Here is a 19583-nt window from a genome sequence, read left to right as displayed (position 1 = left end):
GGGGGGACTAGTGCCCTTTGGATCATAGATGTGTATCCCATTAGATGTCTGATCTAAAGGCCGTTGAAGTTAGAGGATCATTCCATTGACTTCATTGGGCTTGTGCAAAGACGAGGCTCTTGGACCCACGACTGAACCAAAAAAGGCAAATTTTAAAGGACAGTAACTGACATGTGCACCGTTCCTTTTCTCTCTCCCTTTTTTTTAAACAACACTAAGGAACTCAAGCCAGGAATCTCGGCCTGCTGTGTCTAACTCGATGCAGCGGCCACAGCAAGGACAGAACGTCAGCCTTCCCCTGGACATGGGCACAGCTCAGCTGGCGTCAAGGTGAATGGATTCTACTGTGCCTTTAACTTTGGTCATCTTCCCTCTCTTCCCTTACCTGGCCACCTTATTTTTATAGGCCTGTCAGTTCTCTCTTCTCATCCCTACTTTGCTCTTTGCCAGAGGAGCAGACACTCTAGGGTTAAATGACTGAGTCAAGAGCTCCAAAATATTTATTACAGCAATCAGCTGACCTAGTTAAGTAGCAAGGCTAATGTTGAACTGGCAATTAATTTTTAAATGAGCGGAAAAGAAGAATAGCTGATCTGCTGGAGTCCAGTGGGCCAGGCAGGAGATTGATTGCTTACAAGAGAGTTGAATGGTTGATGCTGTGAGCCTCTGTCGCAGAAACTTCCTTTTGCAGGGTGGCGTCTTAATCGGGTCATGCTGGAAAATATTGGGTTTTGATGGGGGTTGAGCGTAGGCAGAATCTCCAGTAACTCTGTAGCAATCCTCCTTGCTTGTGTAGAGACACTCCAGTTCCTGGCTGCCAGTGGGTCAGGGCTTAGTTAGCTCGGTTGTTTTTAGCAGACCCAGTTCTTATTACATTTACGTTCTACTTTAGGCAGCAGCAGCCACAACAGACTGAGATGGAAGTGGTCCCAGGAAGAGAGAGTCTGTCTGGTTACGACCACTCGCAGGTAAATCAGCAGGGATCTTGATGGTCTTTGTTCTGTGTGTTGTGATCTGTCCCTGACTGTAGATGAAAACTGGCCTATATAGCAGTAATTTGAGAGCCCCGCGTGGGAGTCTGAGTTGCTGGGTTTCACTGGAGCCCATGTTGTGACTTTCTGAGAAGAGAGAGTTGGGCCTGCCACCTGCCCTGCATGAGTCGTGCCCTCATCTCTCCATCAGGTGTGCTGGTACAGCCTCTCCTGCAGGGCAGGGCAAAGCTGCTTCCAGAATTCTGAGCCCACTGGTGCTCAGTCCCTCTGCTTGGGGTGCCCATGTCCCCCAAGAACTGCCTCGTGCAACCCCCATTCTTGAGCTGTTGTCAATACGCTCAGCACCATCAGTCTGGAACAATTCAAGTGGATATTGAGACTGCGCTAAAGCACCTTGCAGACCAAGGTTTATGTAAAAAGCCAGGCAACAAATGCCGTCTGCTCTTTATCATAGACAGTAGGTTCCTAAGTGGCTTCCTCTGTAACCTCAGAGACATCTCTGTTTTGCCTACTGGTTGCTTGTGCTTATATCTCCCTCCTGTGATCCAGGTTGCTGTCCAGCCTGTGACTGCTGCTGGCCCAGAACGCAGCAAACCCCTGGAAAAAGCGGAGGCTCTGTTTAGTCAGGAGAGGGACCCGCGGTTCAGTGAAATCTACTCCAATATCAATACAGGTAGGGATTGTGCTGTGCAGAGGTTGCTGAGTTAGCCTGGACGTTCAGTTGACTCTGTTTCTCGAGCTCAGTCCTGGCTCGGTATCATCACCTGTTCTGTTTAAATGAATCTAGTGCTAGGGACAGGTGCTGAAGTGGCAGTGGAGAGGGAAGTCCCTTCTCTTGCAGAACAGGAATGTCTCAGGCACCCCACTCACCCACCAGTCTGCCTCTAAGCTTTTCCCCCGATTGCTGCCTTCCCACCAGTGCCTGCCTGACTGCAGTCAGCATCTTGGCAATGTTTTGGGGGAGGGTGGCAAGGGCAGTCTTTTGACCTACACCTTGGACCAAGTTTCCCAAGTGTGGGATCTCCTCATAACCCCTTCTGCCTATCCCCAGAGAGCAGATTTGTTTTCTGTGACTCAGAACAGACAACCGTGAACGTCCTAAGCCCCAAAAAGATCTTAAGGCAAAGCTTATTAGAAAATTGAGAGGAAATCAAATTAAATAAGCTGTTATGGAACCATCTGCAGTCTGAGTCTGGGTAATGTCTGTTACAAGACTGTCCCTTATCTAGCCAAGCTGTTTAAGCCAAAGAATCAAACTTGACGTGGAGAGCTCAGGTGTTTAGCTCCCTTGCTAACAGCCTTTGTCTTGGCCTCCATCCATCAGCATTACCTTGTCACAGGCTCTAACCTGTTTGCCTTTCTTTCACAGATCAGAGCAAAGCCCTTCCTGCCAGCACAGTGCCGGCCAATCAGCCACTCTTCCCCCAGGGAAACACTTTCACTCCTGCGCGGCCCGCTGAAAGTTTCAGGTGAAGTTGGTGTGCTGGATGGGGTCGGGTTGCTGTGAATTGTATCTTTCTCTTTGTATTCTGTCTATCCAGGCTTAGTTTTCTGGAGGGGCAACAGAAGAAACGAAGGGTGACAGTGCTTTGTGGTGTCTTGCCACTGCTGAAAGATAAGTGGACCGTAATAACCATCCAGAATGAGCACACTCTGTTGCCCTAAAGGGGACTCTCCCATGCACCAGAACTGACTGTTTGTTGCAAGCGCTGGATCATATCACAATGAAATATGCCTGCCGTTCTTAAAATGCAAGTTTAAACCAAACCCCTAGGAAATATTTGCATGTGCCAGGGTGTCCCTAGTACTCAGACACCATTGTCTTTTAGTTCATTGAAACCATTTGGTTCTGCATGTTTGCTTATATTAATTGCCTGCCAGACAGTAGCTAGACACTGGTGGAAATATTACTACAAATGGACAGACAGCAGAGGCAGAAGTGCATGCTCTGTCACATCCTCTCCAAGTTTAGGCTAGCCTCTTGTGTTGTAATTGAGGTATCTAAGTTGTGTGGGGACTGTGGATTATCTGCAGATGATTAGTACCTGTCTGCCTATGCTTGTAATGCCTCGTAAGGCACGTCTAGTGGTAATGGTTAAATCTGGGCTAACTCTTTAAAGCATGTTCTCTTCTATTCTAGGAGCAGTAGCATGGTACCCCCCGTCAACATCATCCAGCAGCAGCCTGCTTCAGCAGGCCAGATTTTAGCTCAGATTTCTCGCCACTCCAGCACCACTCCAGTCACTGCAACCAACTGGGTGTCGGCGACACGACCGTCCTTCACGGCACGGGTAATATTTCCTAGAAGGCCCAGGAGCCTTCTCCCGAGGGATACAGGTTTGCCGCACACATGCGCCCCTCGCTGTCCTGAGAATTGCTCTTTCGTTAGCTGCGTGTAGCAATAAAGTGCTCCGACGGGGTTGCCTTCTGAATAGCAGAGTGATGGAGAAATTTCTCTGGCAAGTGGAGTAGGTCGTATTGGATGCATTCAACAACTCCAGTTTGACAGCGATCGCTGTCTCTTAATACAGGAACTCCCCGCTTAACGTGGTCGCTCTGTTCCTGAAAAATGCGACTTTAAGCGAAACGATGTTAAGTGAATCCAGTTTCCCCATAAGACTTAATGTAAATGGCGGGGTGTGTTAGGTTCCAGGGAAATTTTTTTCACCAGACAAAAGACTATATATATTTTAAACAAACAATTTAATACTGTACACAGTGATGATGATTGTGAAGCTTGGTTGAGGTGGAGGAGTCAGAGAGTGGGATATTTCCCAGGGAATGCCTTACTGCTAAATGACGAACTAGCAATTGGCTGAGCCCTCAAGGGTTAACTCTCTCACTCTACAAGGCAGCAGGAAAGGAGGGAGGGCAGACGGAGAGACACACCCTGTGTGTGCTTGAGAGATGGAGATGTGCATTTCCCCTTTAAGTATGAAGAGGTGTTGGAAGTACATTGCCTTGTTAATTGACTACAGCTGCTGCCTAAGGCAGCAGCTCCCTTGGTCAGTGTGTCCACCCTGCTCTATGGAAGATGGGGTAAGCGGGGTGCAGGAGCAGAGGGGAGGGGGGACACCCTGACATTAGCCCCCCTCTTCTTCCCCTCCCCCCACACAGCAAGCAGGAGTCTCAGGGAGCAGCTCCAAGGCAGAGGGCAGGAGCAGCACATGGCAGTGGGGGGAGCGACAGCTGAACTGCTGGCAATTGATAGCCTGCTGAGCAGCTGCTGCATAGGGATCTTAGGGGAGCGGGGAGCTGATGGGGGGTTGCCGGTCCACCCTGGTTCCAACCACCCACCAGCTAGCTCCACCAGGCTGCTCTTCCTGCAAGCAGTGGACAAAGCAGGAGGCTGCCAAATGATGTTAGAAGGGAGCATTGCACAACTTTAAGTGAGCATGTTCCCTAACTGATCAGTAACGTAACAGTGTTAACCGGGACGACTTTAAGTGAGGGGTTCCTGTAGCTGAAATCCCAGCAGCTGCTTGTGTGAATTGGTCCAGATCCATTTCTAAAGAGTCAAGTGTTCGACCTCCACCCTGAAAACAATTGCTCCATCATTGCACCGAACTGGGGCCCCTCTGGCACAATCAGCAGTAAGAGTAAAGCTCGTCTGGGCAGGAGACAGAACTTCATCGGGGCCGGTCCCAGACGGGAATGAACCCCCGAGGAACGAAGGTCCATCCTAAACCTCCCCCTCATTTTCTGCTCCAAGGGCAAGGTGCTCTTCTGTGACCTGGCCTTTCCTGTTAGATAAATGCATAGCGACAGGTATATTTATAAAAACCAGAAGAAACCCCCTATTAAACCAAGGCACTTCACTGTACATCCTTCTCCCTTTGGGGAGAGAACAAATATGTGTCAGGTGTGTAGTCCTGTTTAATGCATGGCTGGAAGGCGCTCAGGTACTAGAGAGAGTTCCTCCAGGTGCAGGGCTGGGGCAGATTGGCAGGGAGAAGCTTGCAATGCACATGCTGTACCTTCTTCATAGATAGGGAACATCGGTCACCAGAGCTGGGTCAGTCCAGCAACCTGTGCCGTTTTCAGATTAAGAGCAGAGTAAATACAGCGTTTACTTCTCTCTTGTTGCTGTTCTAGCAAGTGGCTTCCCAGACCGCAAAGACTCGGTCTCCTTCATTTGGAATGGGGAGTTTCCAAGGCACCCCTTCCTCTTTCAGCCCAATGTCAACACCTGGTTCCACAGCTTCCCCAGGTGGGGCTGCTTATCCACCCCTCGCCAACCGCAGCACTGGCTTTGGTAAGTGTCGTTCGTGTCACATAGGGAATATAGGTAGGATCTTGCTGGGGAGGTGGGACCAGGATAAAAATCTTCTTTAAAAAGAGGCTTGGATTTGAGCTTCAAGATAGGGGTAGGGCCAAATTTGGGCCGGGTGTGGGCAGATGCATCTCCCCATGTCCTTGGTCTGTTTTTTGTAAAAATGTCATGAATGCTCTACTAGTGTTACTTCTAAACCTGAATTCCAGCCTCTCCTTTCCCCCAGCTGCCCTACTGAACAAGGGATGACTCAAACCAGAGATACTCCATACAGTTGCAGCATTGGGGGGGGCAGATGGAAGGGACTCCTAAAAATTCAGAGATTGGTTAGAGTGGGAAGGCACCTCTCGAATCCCATTGTCCTGACCTTGCCAGAAATTCATTTCAGAGCTGGTTGGACAATATCAGGGATGGATCCTTCATATTATTGCAGGATCAGATTACCCTTGCTGCTACGTGGCTGGGCACTGGAAGTCCTCCCCACGTTGTTTGCCATACTAAGTTGTCCGCCTGAAGCAATGCCATTGACCAGCCAGGTCTTGTATTTACTGACCCTTTAAAGGCACTTGGGTAGAGACTCTTCTGTGGACGCCACTCGCTGACCTTGTTCCTCTGTTGAACAGCCACTGAAACCGGGCAGACCCCAGCCCAGTTCCAGACACGGACAGCGGAAGGAGTTGGCATGTGGCCTCAGTGGCCAGGACAACACCTCGGGCGAAGTTCTGGGGAGCAGCACGTCCAGCAGCAGCCGAGCCAGCCTGAGGTCTTCCCAGTAAGATGGCATTTTCGTAACCCATTGAGGGAGGGCTGTAAATCCTGCGGGAACGTATGGGGTCGGTTTACAAAAGCGCAGGAAGTTGGCTAGAGTGCAAGCACCTTGGCCAGCATGATGTGAAAGCCATAATAAGCTCACATGGGGCTGGATTGCCGGGGAGGAACTGGTCAAGGGATCTGGAGCTGGTCACTTCTATTAGGTAGCTGGTTTGAATCTGGCTGAGTTTGGGATCCCAGCAGGGCCTGTCTTGTTCCAGTGGACAGTAGTCCACTTCACCAAGAACCACCAGAGTTGGCTTGAATCATCGGTCTCGGAGGTACAAAAGTGGCCGCAGACTGACCTCCCCTCTGAGGCGTTTTGTCCATAAGTGAGCTAAGGCCTCCTGGCGGGGTGCTGTGCAGAGCTTGTGCTGCTGCCTGGGCTGGGCCTGCTGTGTGGAGAGAGGGAACAGCTGGGTTTTCAAAACAAAATACAGCCCCATAATGACTGTTCCGCAGGATTCCTCTGCATTGTGCCCTCCACAGGGTCCAGATGTCCGCTTCAGCCCCCAGGGGCGTGTGGCTACAGTTAGTCACTGATCGTATGAGAAATACAGCTGGTATCTAGACTCTGAAAGGCAGTTGGAATGTGTCTGCAGGAATCTTTAGCTTGTAAGCTCTTTGGGGAAGGGAGTATCTGTTCTGTTTTTGTACAGCTCCTAGCACAATGGGGCCTTAGTCCATGATGGGGGCTCCAGCTCCTACATGTGACTACAGGACAGATACAAAACTTATTTTGTTCTTACAGGACATGCTTTCGATGCTGGGAGACCAGGGATCCAACTACAACAATGAAGAATTCCCAGACTTAAATATGTTCCCTACCTTTTCAGAATAAAAACAAAACAAAACTGAAACCCCCTCACAAATTTTATATAAATATCTATGTGTAAAGGAAAAAGCACCTACGTCTTTTTTCTCAGACTCCTGAACTTTCTAAACACTTCCTACTTTCTGGAGGTGGAAACTTCCAACCAAGAATCCAGAATGGACAGCTCCTCCCGAAGGAGGAGGCAGGGTCTTTGCAGTGCTGCCAGCCCTGTGTGGAAGATGCGTGGGATTGTTCATCAGACGGCTTCAGGACTCATGAAGCATTGGAGAGTGCAGGAGAGAAACTCCCACAGACTGCGGGATGCATGCAAGAGGCTTACTCTGTGCACTGGGTTGGGAGGAGAGGCTCCTGGCTCCTTCAGCCAGCACCTCCCAAAGCTCACAAGGTGCTTTTTAAAAATTTCAGTCTTCTATCCCGTGACTTTTTAAAGACTTGTTGTAACTGTGCTGAAATGTTGGAACCTTTTCTCAAATGTTACCCTAGGATCGAGTTATAAAGGGTTAACACATGCTGGGGATTACAAATCCTTCTTGGTTTACCCAGCCTTTCTCATTGGGACTGCAGGTCACCTCAGCAAGGAAGCTTTTGTCTCATCTCTGGAGAGGAAAGAGTAAGGTTATTACTGGCTCCCCGGCTTGTGATCGGGTTGTGTTTGGTAAGAAGCTTCCATGTTCACGGGAGCTTAGCTTTGGAAGAACATGTTTGTTTGAAATCCCATCTCTCTTCCATAAACAGTGCAATTAATATGGGTATTTTAGTTAGCATGACCTATAAACTTGGATTTTTCATTCACTTAAAGATGGGAAAATAATGAGCCATAAAGTGTTAAATAATCATATGTAGCTTTTCTTTCTAGATGCACCAGTCCACAACTGATGGCTTCAGTGCTGCCATAAACCAGTGTTAAACGGGTTTTCAGTGAGTGTCTCTCTTAAGAATAACATGGCACTTTTAGTGCAACTTTTACCATTTTTATCTCCTTTCCCACAACCTCCATTTCTGAGTTGTAGGCCCAGCTCCTGTTGGAAACAGACTCTTCTGCCTGTCTAGCTTCTGGGTAAGGGATCTGGTAAATAGCCAAGAGTTGGGCTCTTCACTCAGCTATCAGAGTGGCAATCTCCAGTCTGATGTTCACTGATCCCTTAAAGAACTTCTTACTGCCAGGTGCTGATCTATTGCCAAAATACAAAATGGAGGAAAGCGAGACAGGTATTTAACTTAAAGATTCAAGCCTTGTGTTTGAATTTTCTGGCACCTTCCCTGGAAAATTTGTGGCAAACTTCACACTCCCTCCTGGCCCTGTTTTTGAAAAAGTGATGGTGAATCCAGTACCCATGTCAAGAGTTTGCTGCTTGGATTCAGTAGGTGGGTCGGTCTGTCGTTGGGTTCAACACTTGGAAACCAACTCTCCAACGCTGTGGTAGAAAAACAGAATCTTTCCTGAAAAGGGAAATCTGTTTTTCTTCAGGATTAAATCTGTTGGAAGCTGGTCTTGTTGCTTTAAAGCATGTATGCTGCGCCATGTTAAATGAGATTAGGGATGCTGACCTCCTGGGGTGACCATCCTTCAGCCAGTAAGGTCAGAGCTGGACAAATAATGGAATTTCCGCTGGTTAGCAATTTTGCAAAAGTAAAGAAGAAATTTGGCTGGGTTAAATTTACGATTTCATTTTGATTGTGAGCATTTTCAAGCTGCTGGGTTTTTTAAAAAAAATCAAAGGAAATTTTGAAACAAAGTTCTTTCAAACAAATATTTCAACATTTTACATAAAATCAAGTAAGACTCTTGAGTTTTGTTATAAACAAAACAGAACTGAACATAAATTCAAAGTGTTTCATTGGTGCAGGATCTGCGTTTTTCCACGGTTTTGTGCAAAAAATTTTGCCTAGCTCTAATGGCAAGATTGTCAAAAGGAAGGGTGTGGTCTTTGTCTGGACTAGTAGATCTTGAAGCAGGTAGGGGTGTAGCAGTGTTGAGGAGGACCCTTTGCCAGCTCACATATACCCTTCAAAGAGCAGATTTCCCAGATTTGTAGGACATGTGACCTCCGTCTGTGGAAGTATTGGGGCAAAACACATTTGTGTGAATAACTGTTGTAAAGTGCGATGAGACGTTTCAATATTTTCTGAACCCTGCCAGAGATGATACTGACACTAGGATTAGAAGAACCAAACCTATACTGTATTCTCATGCTTTCGTTGTTAAAACGAATGTTTGGACACTAGTGACCTTGGTCAAATCTTCAAAAACTCTGAAGTCCTGTCTCAAAAGTGATTCAAACGATCGCTTTTAAAAATGGGACTTGAGCTCCTAAATCACTTATGAGCTTTTGAAAATTTTACCCATATACTTCATCTGCTCTCTGCTGGGTGGATTATCAGGGTGTTGAGCTGAGCTAACAGCAGTAACTGCATTTGGCTCTTCTCTTCAGCTCTGGCCGTTCACCATGTTCCAAATAATGTTATCACTAGCTCTTTGGCTGTTGAGCCATGGGGTTTTCTCAGGCTTAGAGCAAATCTGTTTTGTAAAGTTGTAATGTGTTAATGCTCCCAGGTATTTGTACTCAGTATGGCAGTGTCTGCTTGTGAGTTAACTTGTATTAACAGGATGGCAGAAGCATGTGTGTGAGAATGACTAGAACTCTGTGACGTCTCTCGAATGGTAGCGCTGTATTCACTTTACCAGTCTCAAAAGGAGAAGGCAGCTTTGGCCTTGAAAACAGAACGAACCTGTTGTTACAAACGCTCTGAAACTATGTGGCCATAAGGGAAACCCCTGTTTCTACAGAAACCATGTACTGTATGCACACTATTGTAACGTGACATTGAAGAGAAACGCAACCTTTTTCATTCTACTGCTCAAATCTTTCCGGGGGCTTGCGGGGCTGAGGGGGAGACCACGTAATAAGGTCAGTTGCTTGGCTTTGTTTTTGCAGTCAGTTCTCTCTCGTGGTGCTCTGATTTCCCATCTCTGTGGCAGAGAACAGGGCACGTGCATGGTCAGATGAGCTCCTGCTAGCTGGGTAATGACCTTCTCCACCATCACATTCGTAACTCGTAGGTGCTCATATTTGTTTCTTTCTTAGCTGGGCTGCTACCAGCAAGGGGGAGAACTTGGCTCTTAAACAGAGATGATGGTCCTTGCCAAGGGAAATTTGCCACCGTGATGGCTTGAGCTCCACCAGCCCTGACCTGGGGGGGACCATTTCCCCCAAGAGGTAGTGTTGCGCCCTCCCCCTTGTTGCTCAGTTGTAGGATGTGCATTGTCTACAGGGGAAAAAGGGCACACTTCACTGACTCAGTGCTGTTGTGTGAGACAGGAGTCCCAGAACCTACCCCTGGCTCTGAGCTCACCGCACCTTAATGCAGTGGGATTCAGGCAGCCCCCTCGCCACCCACTGGACCGGAGATTCCTAAACTTTTCTTACTGGCTACCCTCTTCCAGATCTACCAGCTGCCTGTAAACCCCTGCCCTTCTCAACACTGATAATTTGTGCTTAACACTACCTGCCTTGAGCCATCTGTCTATATTTCACTGTTATGTACAGATATAATGCAAAGTATACAACCGAACCCCCCCCCTAAATTCTGAGTTCAGTTAAATTGGACAATTGCTGAGCAACTGAACCCGCGCTGTACCGTGATTGGAGGTGAGGGCTCTGTACGTCAGCGTGTGTGTGTTCTCACTGGTACGTCTTGAAGTTAAATTAAGTACCGTATTTTATATAACAAATTCTCAGAGTTTTAAAGCTTCATCTGAGTAGCCTGGTATGAAAATGCAATAAATAAAATCCACCGTTACACAATTTCTCCCACGTACCCCTAGAGATGTCTTGCGTACTCCCAGAGGTACGTGTAACACACTTGGGGAACCCCTGCTCCTGACAAACTTTGGTGGTGGGCTTAATTAGGTGTTCCAATACTCAGGTCCATATAAATAGTTTATAGTCTGTAAACCCCAGATTTAAAGGACCCAGTAGGGAGGATTCAGGAGCTCTGGTCGGGCGGCCAGCCATAACTGGTGGGAAGCCCCTCTCCTCTTAGTGCTCAGACTTCATGGGGTTTGATCCTGCATTCCTTGGAATTAAATCAGTGCAGGGATGAGGCTTTTAAGAGCCTGATCCTGTGAAATCTTACATCCCATGGGAGTGGCCGGTTGTGCTCACCCTCCTGTGGAATGACACCGCGACCCTACACCTGTAGTACACCCCACGTGCCTGTAGATTACACCACGACCTAACTGAAGTGTCACCTGCTAGCTCAGCTTAGAAACCAAAAAACAGCTCTGGTTTTGCCATGCAGGTAAAAAGGGCTTGCATGAAATTATCGTTGGTTCTTTTCCTTCCCTGCTACTCTGGATGCAAAGGAGGCAGAAAGTCTTATGAAAACAAAAAATCCAGTAGCCGAACTGAGAAAGGTTGACGTTCATTCAAGTCCCGTTTTTGATAATCAAATATGTTTGAATGTGACTATTTTACTGAACAGTTTGGTTGGGGAGGGGTGGGGGACGGGAGACGCTAAACGTTCGTTCTTTTTTAAATGTTCTGTACTGAAGGCTTTGTGTTGTGACAGAGGTTGCAAATAATTATATGTAGCAGAGATTTTACAAGAAGATATTTTTTTTTCCTTTTTAAAAGTGCCGTCTGTCTCTTTTCTGCTGGATGTCTTTTTACAGGCGTTCCACTGGCCTGACTAAACCCATTAGGCGTGCAAGACCTCCCTTGGGTGTGCTAATGGCCTTGGGTCTAATTGTGCCCTGCAGTCTGACGAGCCTCCAACCCCACTTTTTCTTTTTTTCTTCCCAGTCCTTCTCCCTAGCTCTTGTGTGGGGAGATTAGCAGCATGGTTCTCTTGAGTGGCCTAACGGGGAGAGATTTTGAAAGGCTCAAATGGGGCAGTTTCATGCCCAGCTCCCGTTGAAAGGGAGCGGGAGTTGGTGCCAGATTCCTCTAAATTGGAATTGTTGGAGAGACCTAAGGGAAAAATTTTTGAAAGTGCCTCAGGCTCCTGAGTGCCTAAGTCAATTTAGAAAAGAGGGACTTCAGGCTCCTAAGTCATTTAGATGCTCTTGAAAAATTCACCCTAAATCCCTACCCCTGTGTTCTTGCTCAGGAGATTCAACTCCCCCATGTGTTAAAGCCCTCCAGATCCCAGTGGTGACTAGCTGTCTGCTATCCTGCATTGGTTTGGGGAGCAGAATAGCCCCCCCCCCAAACTGTGGCTGTTTAAACAAGTGCTGCTTTTGCGTGTGCCAGTCTGTGTTTCTAGCCATCTCATTGAGCACCTTGGGGGTGTGCCCTGTTCCGGAGATGTTCAGAAATGATCTGACCAGTGTGCTGGGTCTGAGGAGATAAGTAATAGTGCTGTGTTTCCCGCTGCCCAGAATCTTGATATTCCATAATCTCTGGCTTCAATCAACAGTTGAACATCTCCGTTCTTTTTCAAATGTGCATCCCCCTTGTCTTCTCCCTGCTGTCATAGCTTGAATCAAAGCCAGGCTTTTTATCAGTGACCAGCAAGTTCATTCCAATCTCCGATCCCTCCTAGCCAGCACCGTCTCTTCCTGCTGGGGCGGATTAAGAAGCAGAGCGGGCCCACTACTCAAGCATCGGCAGGGCTGTTGCAGGTAACCTATCATTGGCACCGATACTAACACAGAGCTGAACTCCCGCCATCTTGACCCACCCCACCAGCATCTCCTGACCTCCCTAGTAATGCTGTGGAAGCTAAGAACAACTTCATGGGTGGAGGAGGAAGTTTTCTGCATAACAGACAGTGTAACATTGCTCTGTTTGGGCAACTTGGCCTCGTCCAGTACAATCAAGAAAGATAATTTGGGGTGTTGGAGGGATTCCTTAAAAAAAAAATAAAAAATTGGAAGTTTCCTTTAGGCTGTTCTAGCAGCATAGTAAGGAAGAAGGGGTCATGCCCAAGGTCTGAGTCCTGCCTTCCCAGCCAGCCAAAGAGTGGTGGTGGGGGGGGGAAGGTGATTCTAGGTGTTGAAGCCTTGAGCACATGTGGCCCGCCTAGACCTGGGAAGAGGAGTTGAGCGTGGGAAGGAACAGGGAAATTGCTGCTCGGGAGTCGAACCCTCCTCCCAGCAGACCCAACAATCCTGCGCCCCATTCCTTGTGCGGGTGGCCGGAGGAAGTTGTGTCCTCTGCAAAGTGCAGGAAAGAAGGAGGAGAAGGGCCCAGGTGGAGGGAGAGACCTGCCTGGGAAATGATGCTCTGCCTGCTGGCTCGGTAATGTGACTAAGGTGCACAGCTCTTGCTCGGGCAGCAGGCAGGCATGTTGTTTTCAGAGGCTCACGCTGCATTAACGTGTTTTACGGAACTTTTCAGCTGCTGCTCCAGCTTTTCGCTGTTCCTAGCAACCGAAATTGTACTGGCTGGACAGCTCGGGGGTTTGCTGCTGAGCATGAAATGGGAGCCTTTCACCTCCAGGCAAGCTGGATCCAACACCTGTTTAGCCTCCACCGGTGGCCAGCTGTCCATCACAAATGGTGCCTCTTCTCCACATCTTACTCAGAGAAGGCATGGAGATTGAGCTCCTTATGACCTGTGGAGGGTGCAGAGGGCCCTTCCAGCACATGCTTTGGGAGAGGGACGCTTGCAAAGCCACCTTGTATACAATTTCCGGAACCCATCTAGTCCTGAAACTCGCTGCACTGCTCTGAGCATCTTCCTGAAACGCCCCTTCAGCAGCAATCTGCTCTGAGGAGGAGCCTCCTGTGGGCGCCGAATTGGGGTAAGTACAGGGCAGCCTGAGGAACACAAGAACAGCACTGAGGAGTCGACCGTGCGGATGTGGAACACAAAGGGCTCTCCTGGGAGCTGAGCGCACACAATGCGCTATCCATAGTATCATAGAGTGAGAAGGGACCACAAGGGTCATCCAGGCTAACCCCCTGCCAAGATGCAGGGTTTGTTGTGTCTAAAGGATCCAAGACAGATGGCTCCAGCCTCCTTTTGAAAACCTCCAGTGAAGGAGCTTCCACCACCTCCCTAGGGGTCTGTTCTTACTGTTAGGAAGCTTTTCCTGAGATTTAATCTAAATCTGCTGTAGTTCGTACCCATTGCCTCTTGTCCTGCCCTCCGTGGCAAAAGAGAAACTTTTCTCCATCCTTTTTTATAGCAGCCTTTCAATTATCTGAAGACTATTGTATCTCCCCCTTAATCTCCTCTTTTTTTCAAACTAAACATACCCAATTCCTTCAGCCTTTGCTCAGTTGACGCTTGCATTCCATCCCTTGGATCATCTTTGTCGCTTGCCTCTGGATCCTTTCCAGTTTCTCTACATCCTTTCTATACATCGGTAACCAAAAGTGGACACAGTCCTCCAGCTGAGGCCTCGCCAGCACCGAGTAGAGCGGCATGGTCACCTCCCGTGACTTGCGTGTGATGCCTCTGTTAAAGCAACCTACAACTGCTTTTGTTGCTTTTGCAACAGCATCGGATTGACGACTCACATGGCGGATGTGCTCCACCACAACTCCCAGGTCCTTCTCAGCAGTGCCGCTGCCAAGCCAGTTATCCCCCCAGTCTGTATTTGTGCATTTGGTTTTTCTTCCCTAAGAGAAAAGCACCTTATCTTTGTCTTTGTCGAATTTCATTTTGTCGTGTCTAACTGCCCAGTTCTCCAATTTATCAAGATCCCTTTGCATTTTAGCTCTATCCAAAATATTGGCAGCCTCTCCTAGCTTTGTGTCATCTGCAAATTTGATCGGTCTGCTCTCTACTCCTTCATCCAAGCCGTTGTTAAACACCAGACCCAGAACAGGTCCCTGTGGAACCCCACTTGAGACCTTATTCCATTAACTCTTTAACTATCTTGTGCCGGGGCAAGATTTCCTCCCAGCGCTTGGCTTGGCAACTTGAAATTCACACCAGCTGATCGACTGCTCATGTTCTTGTAGCTCCTTCTCAAGGGGTTTGAGGTCTGCATTTCTGGGTGCCCAACCTGAGACACCCACCTACCTCAAGCTCCTGTTGGCTTCAGTCAGAGGAGCTGGTGCCGAGCGCCCTCTGAAAATCCCAGCCCAGGGGTCTCAAATGGGACATCCAAAAATCAGAGACCCCTTTTGAAAATGTCCCAAAGGTGCAGTGTGAGGATAGTTCCTCCCCATCCCAACTTGGCCTAAATAAACATGTTATAAATATTTGACCCTAACATGTAGGAAGGCAGGACTAGTGGATAGACCAGCAGACTGGGGTGCAGGAGTGGTTGGGTTCAGCCCCTGGCCTTGGCCACAGCCTCCTGGTGGGACCTGGGGCAGATCACTTAATCTGTTCTGTACCTTCATTCCCTAGCTGTAAAAGGGGTTAGTATTCCTCTACCTTCCAGGGCTAGTTGCGAGGGTAAAAATCTATGAATGTTTGATGCTCAGGAACTGCGCTCCCAAGGGCTGTAGAATTATCTGAGCCCCACTGAGCTAGGCCCTGTACAGACATGGAGTAAGAGATGGTTCTTACCCCAGGGTCTACAATGGACCAAGACAAAGGAAGGGTCAGTCTCCCCCGTGCACGGGGGGGGAACTGAAGCCCAGAGACACACTCAAGGTCGCATTGTGAATCCGTAGTGGAGCTGGGAATAGAACACCACTGCAGAGCATTAATCACAAGCCCGACCTTCCCCTACCACCCAGCACAGTCCCCGGTTCCTTATCTCTGGGAAAGTGCTCGGGGATTTATGGCTGCAAAGTGCTGTTTCTGGCCAATGCTTGTGACTGTGTTTATAAAAGAGAGGGGAGGTGGGGGGCCAGCTCATCCTTCCTTTCTTGCTCTCGCAAGCAGCAGGCCTAATAGATGCAGCAAAGCAGATGCATCTGGCCATGCCATTAATCCCATCCGGTGCGGCTGTGGGCGGAGTGCCCTGAAGAAAGATGCCTTTCCTAAGAGGAGAGAGGGGTTGCCAAGCTGGAAAGCATGTGTCTGGCAAGCTAATGATTCCCCAGCCCCTTTCATCTCCTGTTCTTAGTGGTGTTTGAAGTGGCTTGAAAGCCAGAGTCTGAAATAAAAGGGGAACAGGAATGCTCTAAGCCTGCGCTCATTCTTTCCCTTTGAAGTCTCCTCCTCCTCCTCTGATGCGAGGTGGCAGCTTCATTCTGCTGCAGCCTAGAGAAGACCCCACCATCCTGTCTCTCCTGCATCCTGTAGCTTCCTTCCCCTTTAACTGCCCTGCTCTGCTGTCTCCAAGGTTTAAATCCCGCTCAATTCTTGAGCGGTGGTGTGGTCCAGTGGGTGCGGTGCTAGGCTGGCACTCAGGAAACCTGGCTTCTAATCCTCTGAGCTGGCTGGCCTTGGGAAAGTCACTTCCCCTCTGTGCCTCAATTCCCCTCCCAAATTGTAAACTGGGGGGCAGGGAGAGTTTCTCACTGTTTTGTCCAGGGCCTACAGCAATGGGGCACTGATACCCTACTGTAATACCAAATGATCACTGTCCTCTTTCATCTGGGTCAGCTGTTGTGTATCCACCAACCAATCAAAACAATTCCCAGGCCCTGATGTCACTGCCAGATGTTACCAATTTTAGGTGGCACCTCTCCCAGCCACCAACGCAGCCGACATCTGGCTCATGATCTTCGCAAGCGTTTTAAAAGGGCCTGTTGCCTGAGGATCCATCTGCTGCGATGGTTGGAAGAAATGGACCAAGTGGTTGCAGCAGCTTGCTGAGTTAAGTAACAAGCTATTACAATTGACTCTTTAAGGAGCTGCAGGAGCCAACCCCCTGGAGGGATACAAAGTGACCAACTTTTCCATGGACGGTGGGAGATGGCGGCAGTTCGGGCGTATTGAAAAAGGTGAAGTGTGCAATTCTTTATGCAGAATGGTGAGCTCTTTCCTGCTGCAGCTCTTGAATGGCGTGGTAAAGGCGCACGCCTCTCATGCTCTTTGCAGATGGGGAACTGAGTCACACGGGCCAAGACTTGGCTATAGTCACCCAGTGAGGCAGCAGCTACCTATGATGTAATGCAGGCCTCGTGCAGCTCAGCCTTCCATTCAACCATATTCCCTCCCCGGCTTGGGAATAGACTCCAGGAGTCCTGACTTGATGCCTGTAGCCACGAGGCCACACTTCCTTTTCAGTGGTGCAGGAGTTGAATAAACAGACCTCAAAGGGCTAAAACTCCCCCTCTTGCCACCCAGCTTCAGAAACCAAATTGACCAAGTCTCAGCTCTTTCCAGTTGTGGCCACTAATCAAAGCAAGGTCCTCCATTCTGCCCCGCTCTCTAGTGGGTGACGCTCCCAGTACCCTGGCTCATTCACCGCATGGCCATTGTTCTGCAGCGGTGTCAGGTGAGCAGACTGGCAGCTGTCCAAGTGATCTCATACGAAACCACCCACTGCAGCTGCAGGGTTTAAGCCGATTTCTAGCTAGCAGAGACCTAATGCCGGGAGCAGATTATCCCCCGGCTGTCCATGGTGGGGGTTCTCTAACACCTTCCTCTGCAGCATCGAGTGCTGGCCACCTCCAGAGACATGGCACTGGGCTACATGGGCCTCGGGTCTGATCCAGTCTGGCAATTCCTCCTCCAGCGTACGCTTTGCTCCCGGCTAAAGACAGCGTGCTTGGAACCCAGCTGCTGGGCTCTGCCCGCCGCGCGCGCCGGAATGCACTCCAGCTCACGCTCTTAGCTGGGTCGCCCCCTGCACGAGTTAGAGTTGGCCTCTCAGCTTCCAGTGCTGCCCCTGTGTGGGAGAGGAGTGGCGGCTGCAGAGGGAGCTGAGAGCCCTCTCCTGTGTAGCCCAGCCCAGTCCCCTCCCCCGTGGAATGGAAGCCCAGGCTGATGTGGAGGATTGGAGCTAGTCACAGATGGGGCAGAAATAATTTTACCATCAGCATTAACCGCTGGGCAGCCTGTCAGTAACTGGCGTGAGCTCACGTCCGAAGCCGCTGGTTCCTGGAGCATTATTTCACAACCCCCCCCCTCCAATGCAGCAATCAGGGCCTGATGGCCCCCCAGGCCCTGCTGTGCTGGGGATTGGGGGGGTCAGCACCTGAGCAAACAGAATAGTGCAGGCGGCTGGAGCTGGGGACCGGGGGGATATTCTTTATCGACAGGCAGCACCAGCTACGTCCAGGCGCTGCCCCGACACAGTCCCTGTCCCAAATAGCTCCCAGGCTGAATAGAGACAGAGTTGGGAAAAGGAAGGATTGTTCTCCCCATATTACGGAGGGGAAACCCAAGGCTCAGAGATGAAGTGACATGACCAGGGTCAACCAGGACTGAATCCAGAGTTCTAGGCCAAAGCTCTCACCGCAAGCCCTTTCCTCCTGGGCATGATGCCAGCTCCCGCCACTCGCTCTCTTGGGGTAGAGTGCTGGCAGGAATCCTGTGTGGTCGGCTGACATCTATGCTCCAGGACTGGGCGTCATTGTGGGGGGTTTGCCAGCAGTGTCTTTCTGCTGCCCTGTTGTCAGTATTCCCGTAAATCAGGATTTCTTCCCTGCAGGCTGCTCCCTCCCCTCCTGCTGCTTAATTGTTTGCAGATCCTTAGAGCTGGGTCTGGATGTGATTAAACTGGGAACTTTGTGATCGTGAGTTATTTCTGTTTACGTCCTTTCTAAAATATCACATGCTCCCCCTGATGTGGCAAGAACTCCACAGGCAGGATTTGGGGGGGTGGGGAAGAAAGGTGGGGGATGCAGGCAGAGACACTCATCCTCCGCTTCAGAGAGTCTAAGTCTAAAATCCGTTCCCCTTGCAGGGGTGCGTTCGTCAGTCACAACCCTGACAGTAAAATACAGGAGTCCTGACTCCCAGTCCCCTGCTCTGGCCACTAGACCTCAGTCCCCACTCCCAGAGCTGGGAATGGAACCCAGGAGTTCTGGCTTCTGGTGTTTCCCTGCTCTAATCACTGAGCCACATTCCTATGAAAAGCATTAGGGGGAAATTTACCTTCCTTGGTATGAAATACTCCCCTGTTTTCAGCATGACGATACCAGGAAAATGGGATTTTACCTGCCTGTCAAAATGTGAAACCACGTGGCGTAGCGGATAGAGCACGACTGGCACTCAGGAGACCTGGGTTCTATTCCTGGCTCTGTCCCTGACCTACTGGGTGACCTTGGGCAAGTCATGTCACTGCACTGTGCCTGTTTCCCCATCTGTAAAATGGGGGATAACGATACTTTAGAAAGCACTTTGAGATCTAGGGATGACAAGTGCTGTATAAGAGTTAGGGAATGTTCCCACCCCCAATCATTCAGGAGTTAAGGCCCCCACATATCATGAAATTGGCTTAAAAATCACAAGATTTTTAAAATAAAATTTTAGTTCTTTAAGTTGCCCTTTTGCCTTTATGGGTCACACTTGCAAGCTTTTCACTGCAACTACAAGGGCTGGAAACCTGCTTTAAAAATAACACCCCCTGCCCCAAGATTCCCATAAAACACCAGGACTCCAGGAGCTGGGGCTTTAAGAAAAATGCCAGCTATTGCGGGGCTTGTGATAAAATTATGTGGCTTGGCAATGCTAATGATCTTGGATTCAGGAGCATGTAGGATGACCTCAGGGGCTGACCTGGTTGGAGAATTCTTAATTCTTTGATGTATTTCCTCTTGGCCCCATATCTGTGCTTCTCTCTGCCTAGCTTGTTCCCAATAGGATGCTGCCTGCACCTTTTGCTTTGTTCATCATGGGGCTTGTCCCTTACCACGTTGGAGGCT

At 49.2% G+C, this 19583-nt stretch overlaps 1 protein-coding gene across 3 annotated transcripts in view; it reads left to right on the top strand.

Annotated features, from left to right (window-relative positions):
- The window catches only part of ARNT (aryl hydrocarbon receptor nuclear translocator), a 43117-nt gene extending 31571 nt beyond the window's left edge, over nucleotides 1–11546 (top strand). For all 3 annotated transcript variants that reach the window (XM_048827890.2, XM_048827888.2, XM_048827889.2), the window contains 8 exons: nucleotides 220–330; nucleotides 893–968; nucleotides 1542–1665; nucleotides 2362–2461; nucleotides 3133–3283; nucleotides 5088–5247; nucleotides 5889–6037; nucleotides 6827–11546. In XM_048827890.2, coding sequence (XP_048683847.2) covers nucleotides 220–330; nucleotides 893–968; nucleotides 1542–1665; nucleotides 2362–2461; nucleotides 3133–3283; nucleotides 5088–5247; nucleotides 5889–6037; nucleotides 6827–6916 — 961 coding nt within the window. In that variant the 3' untranslated portion in view covers nucleotides 6917–11546. The remainder of the gene's footprint in view (nucleotides 1–219; nucleotides 331–892; nucleotides 969–1541; nucleotides 1666–2361; nucleotides 2462–3132; nucleotides 3284–5087; nucleotides 5248–5888; nucleotides 6038–6826) is intronic.
- Nucleotides 11547–19583: the final 8037 nt, after the last annotated feature.

Source organism: Caretta caretta, chromosome 24, assembly GCF_965140235.1.
Source record: "Caretta caretta isolate rCarCar2 chromosome 24, rCarCar1.hap1, whole genome shotgun sequence".
Classification (NCBI taxonomy): Eukaryota; Metazoa; Chordata; order Testudines; family Cheloniidae; genus Caretta; species Caretta caretta.
This window is presented reverse-complemented; position numbering and strand designations above follow the sequence as displayed.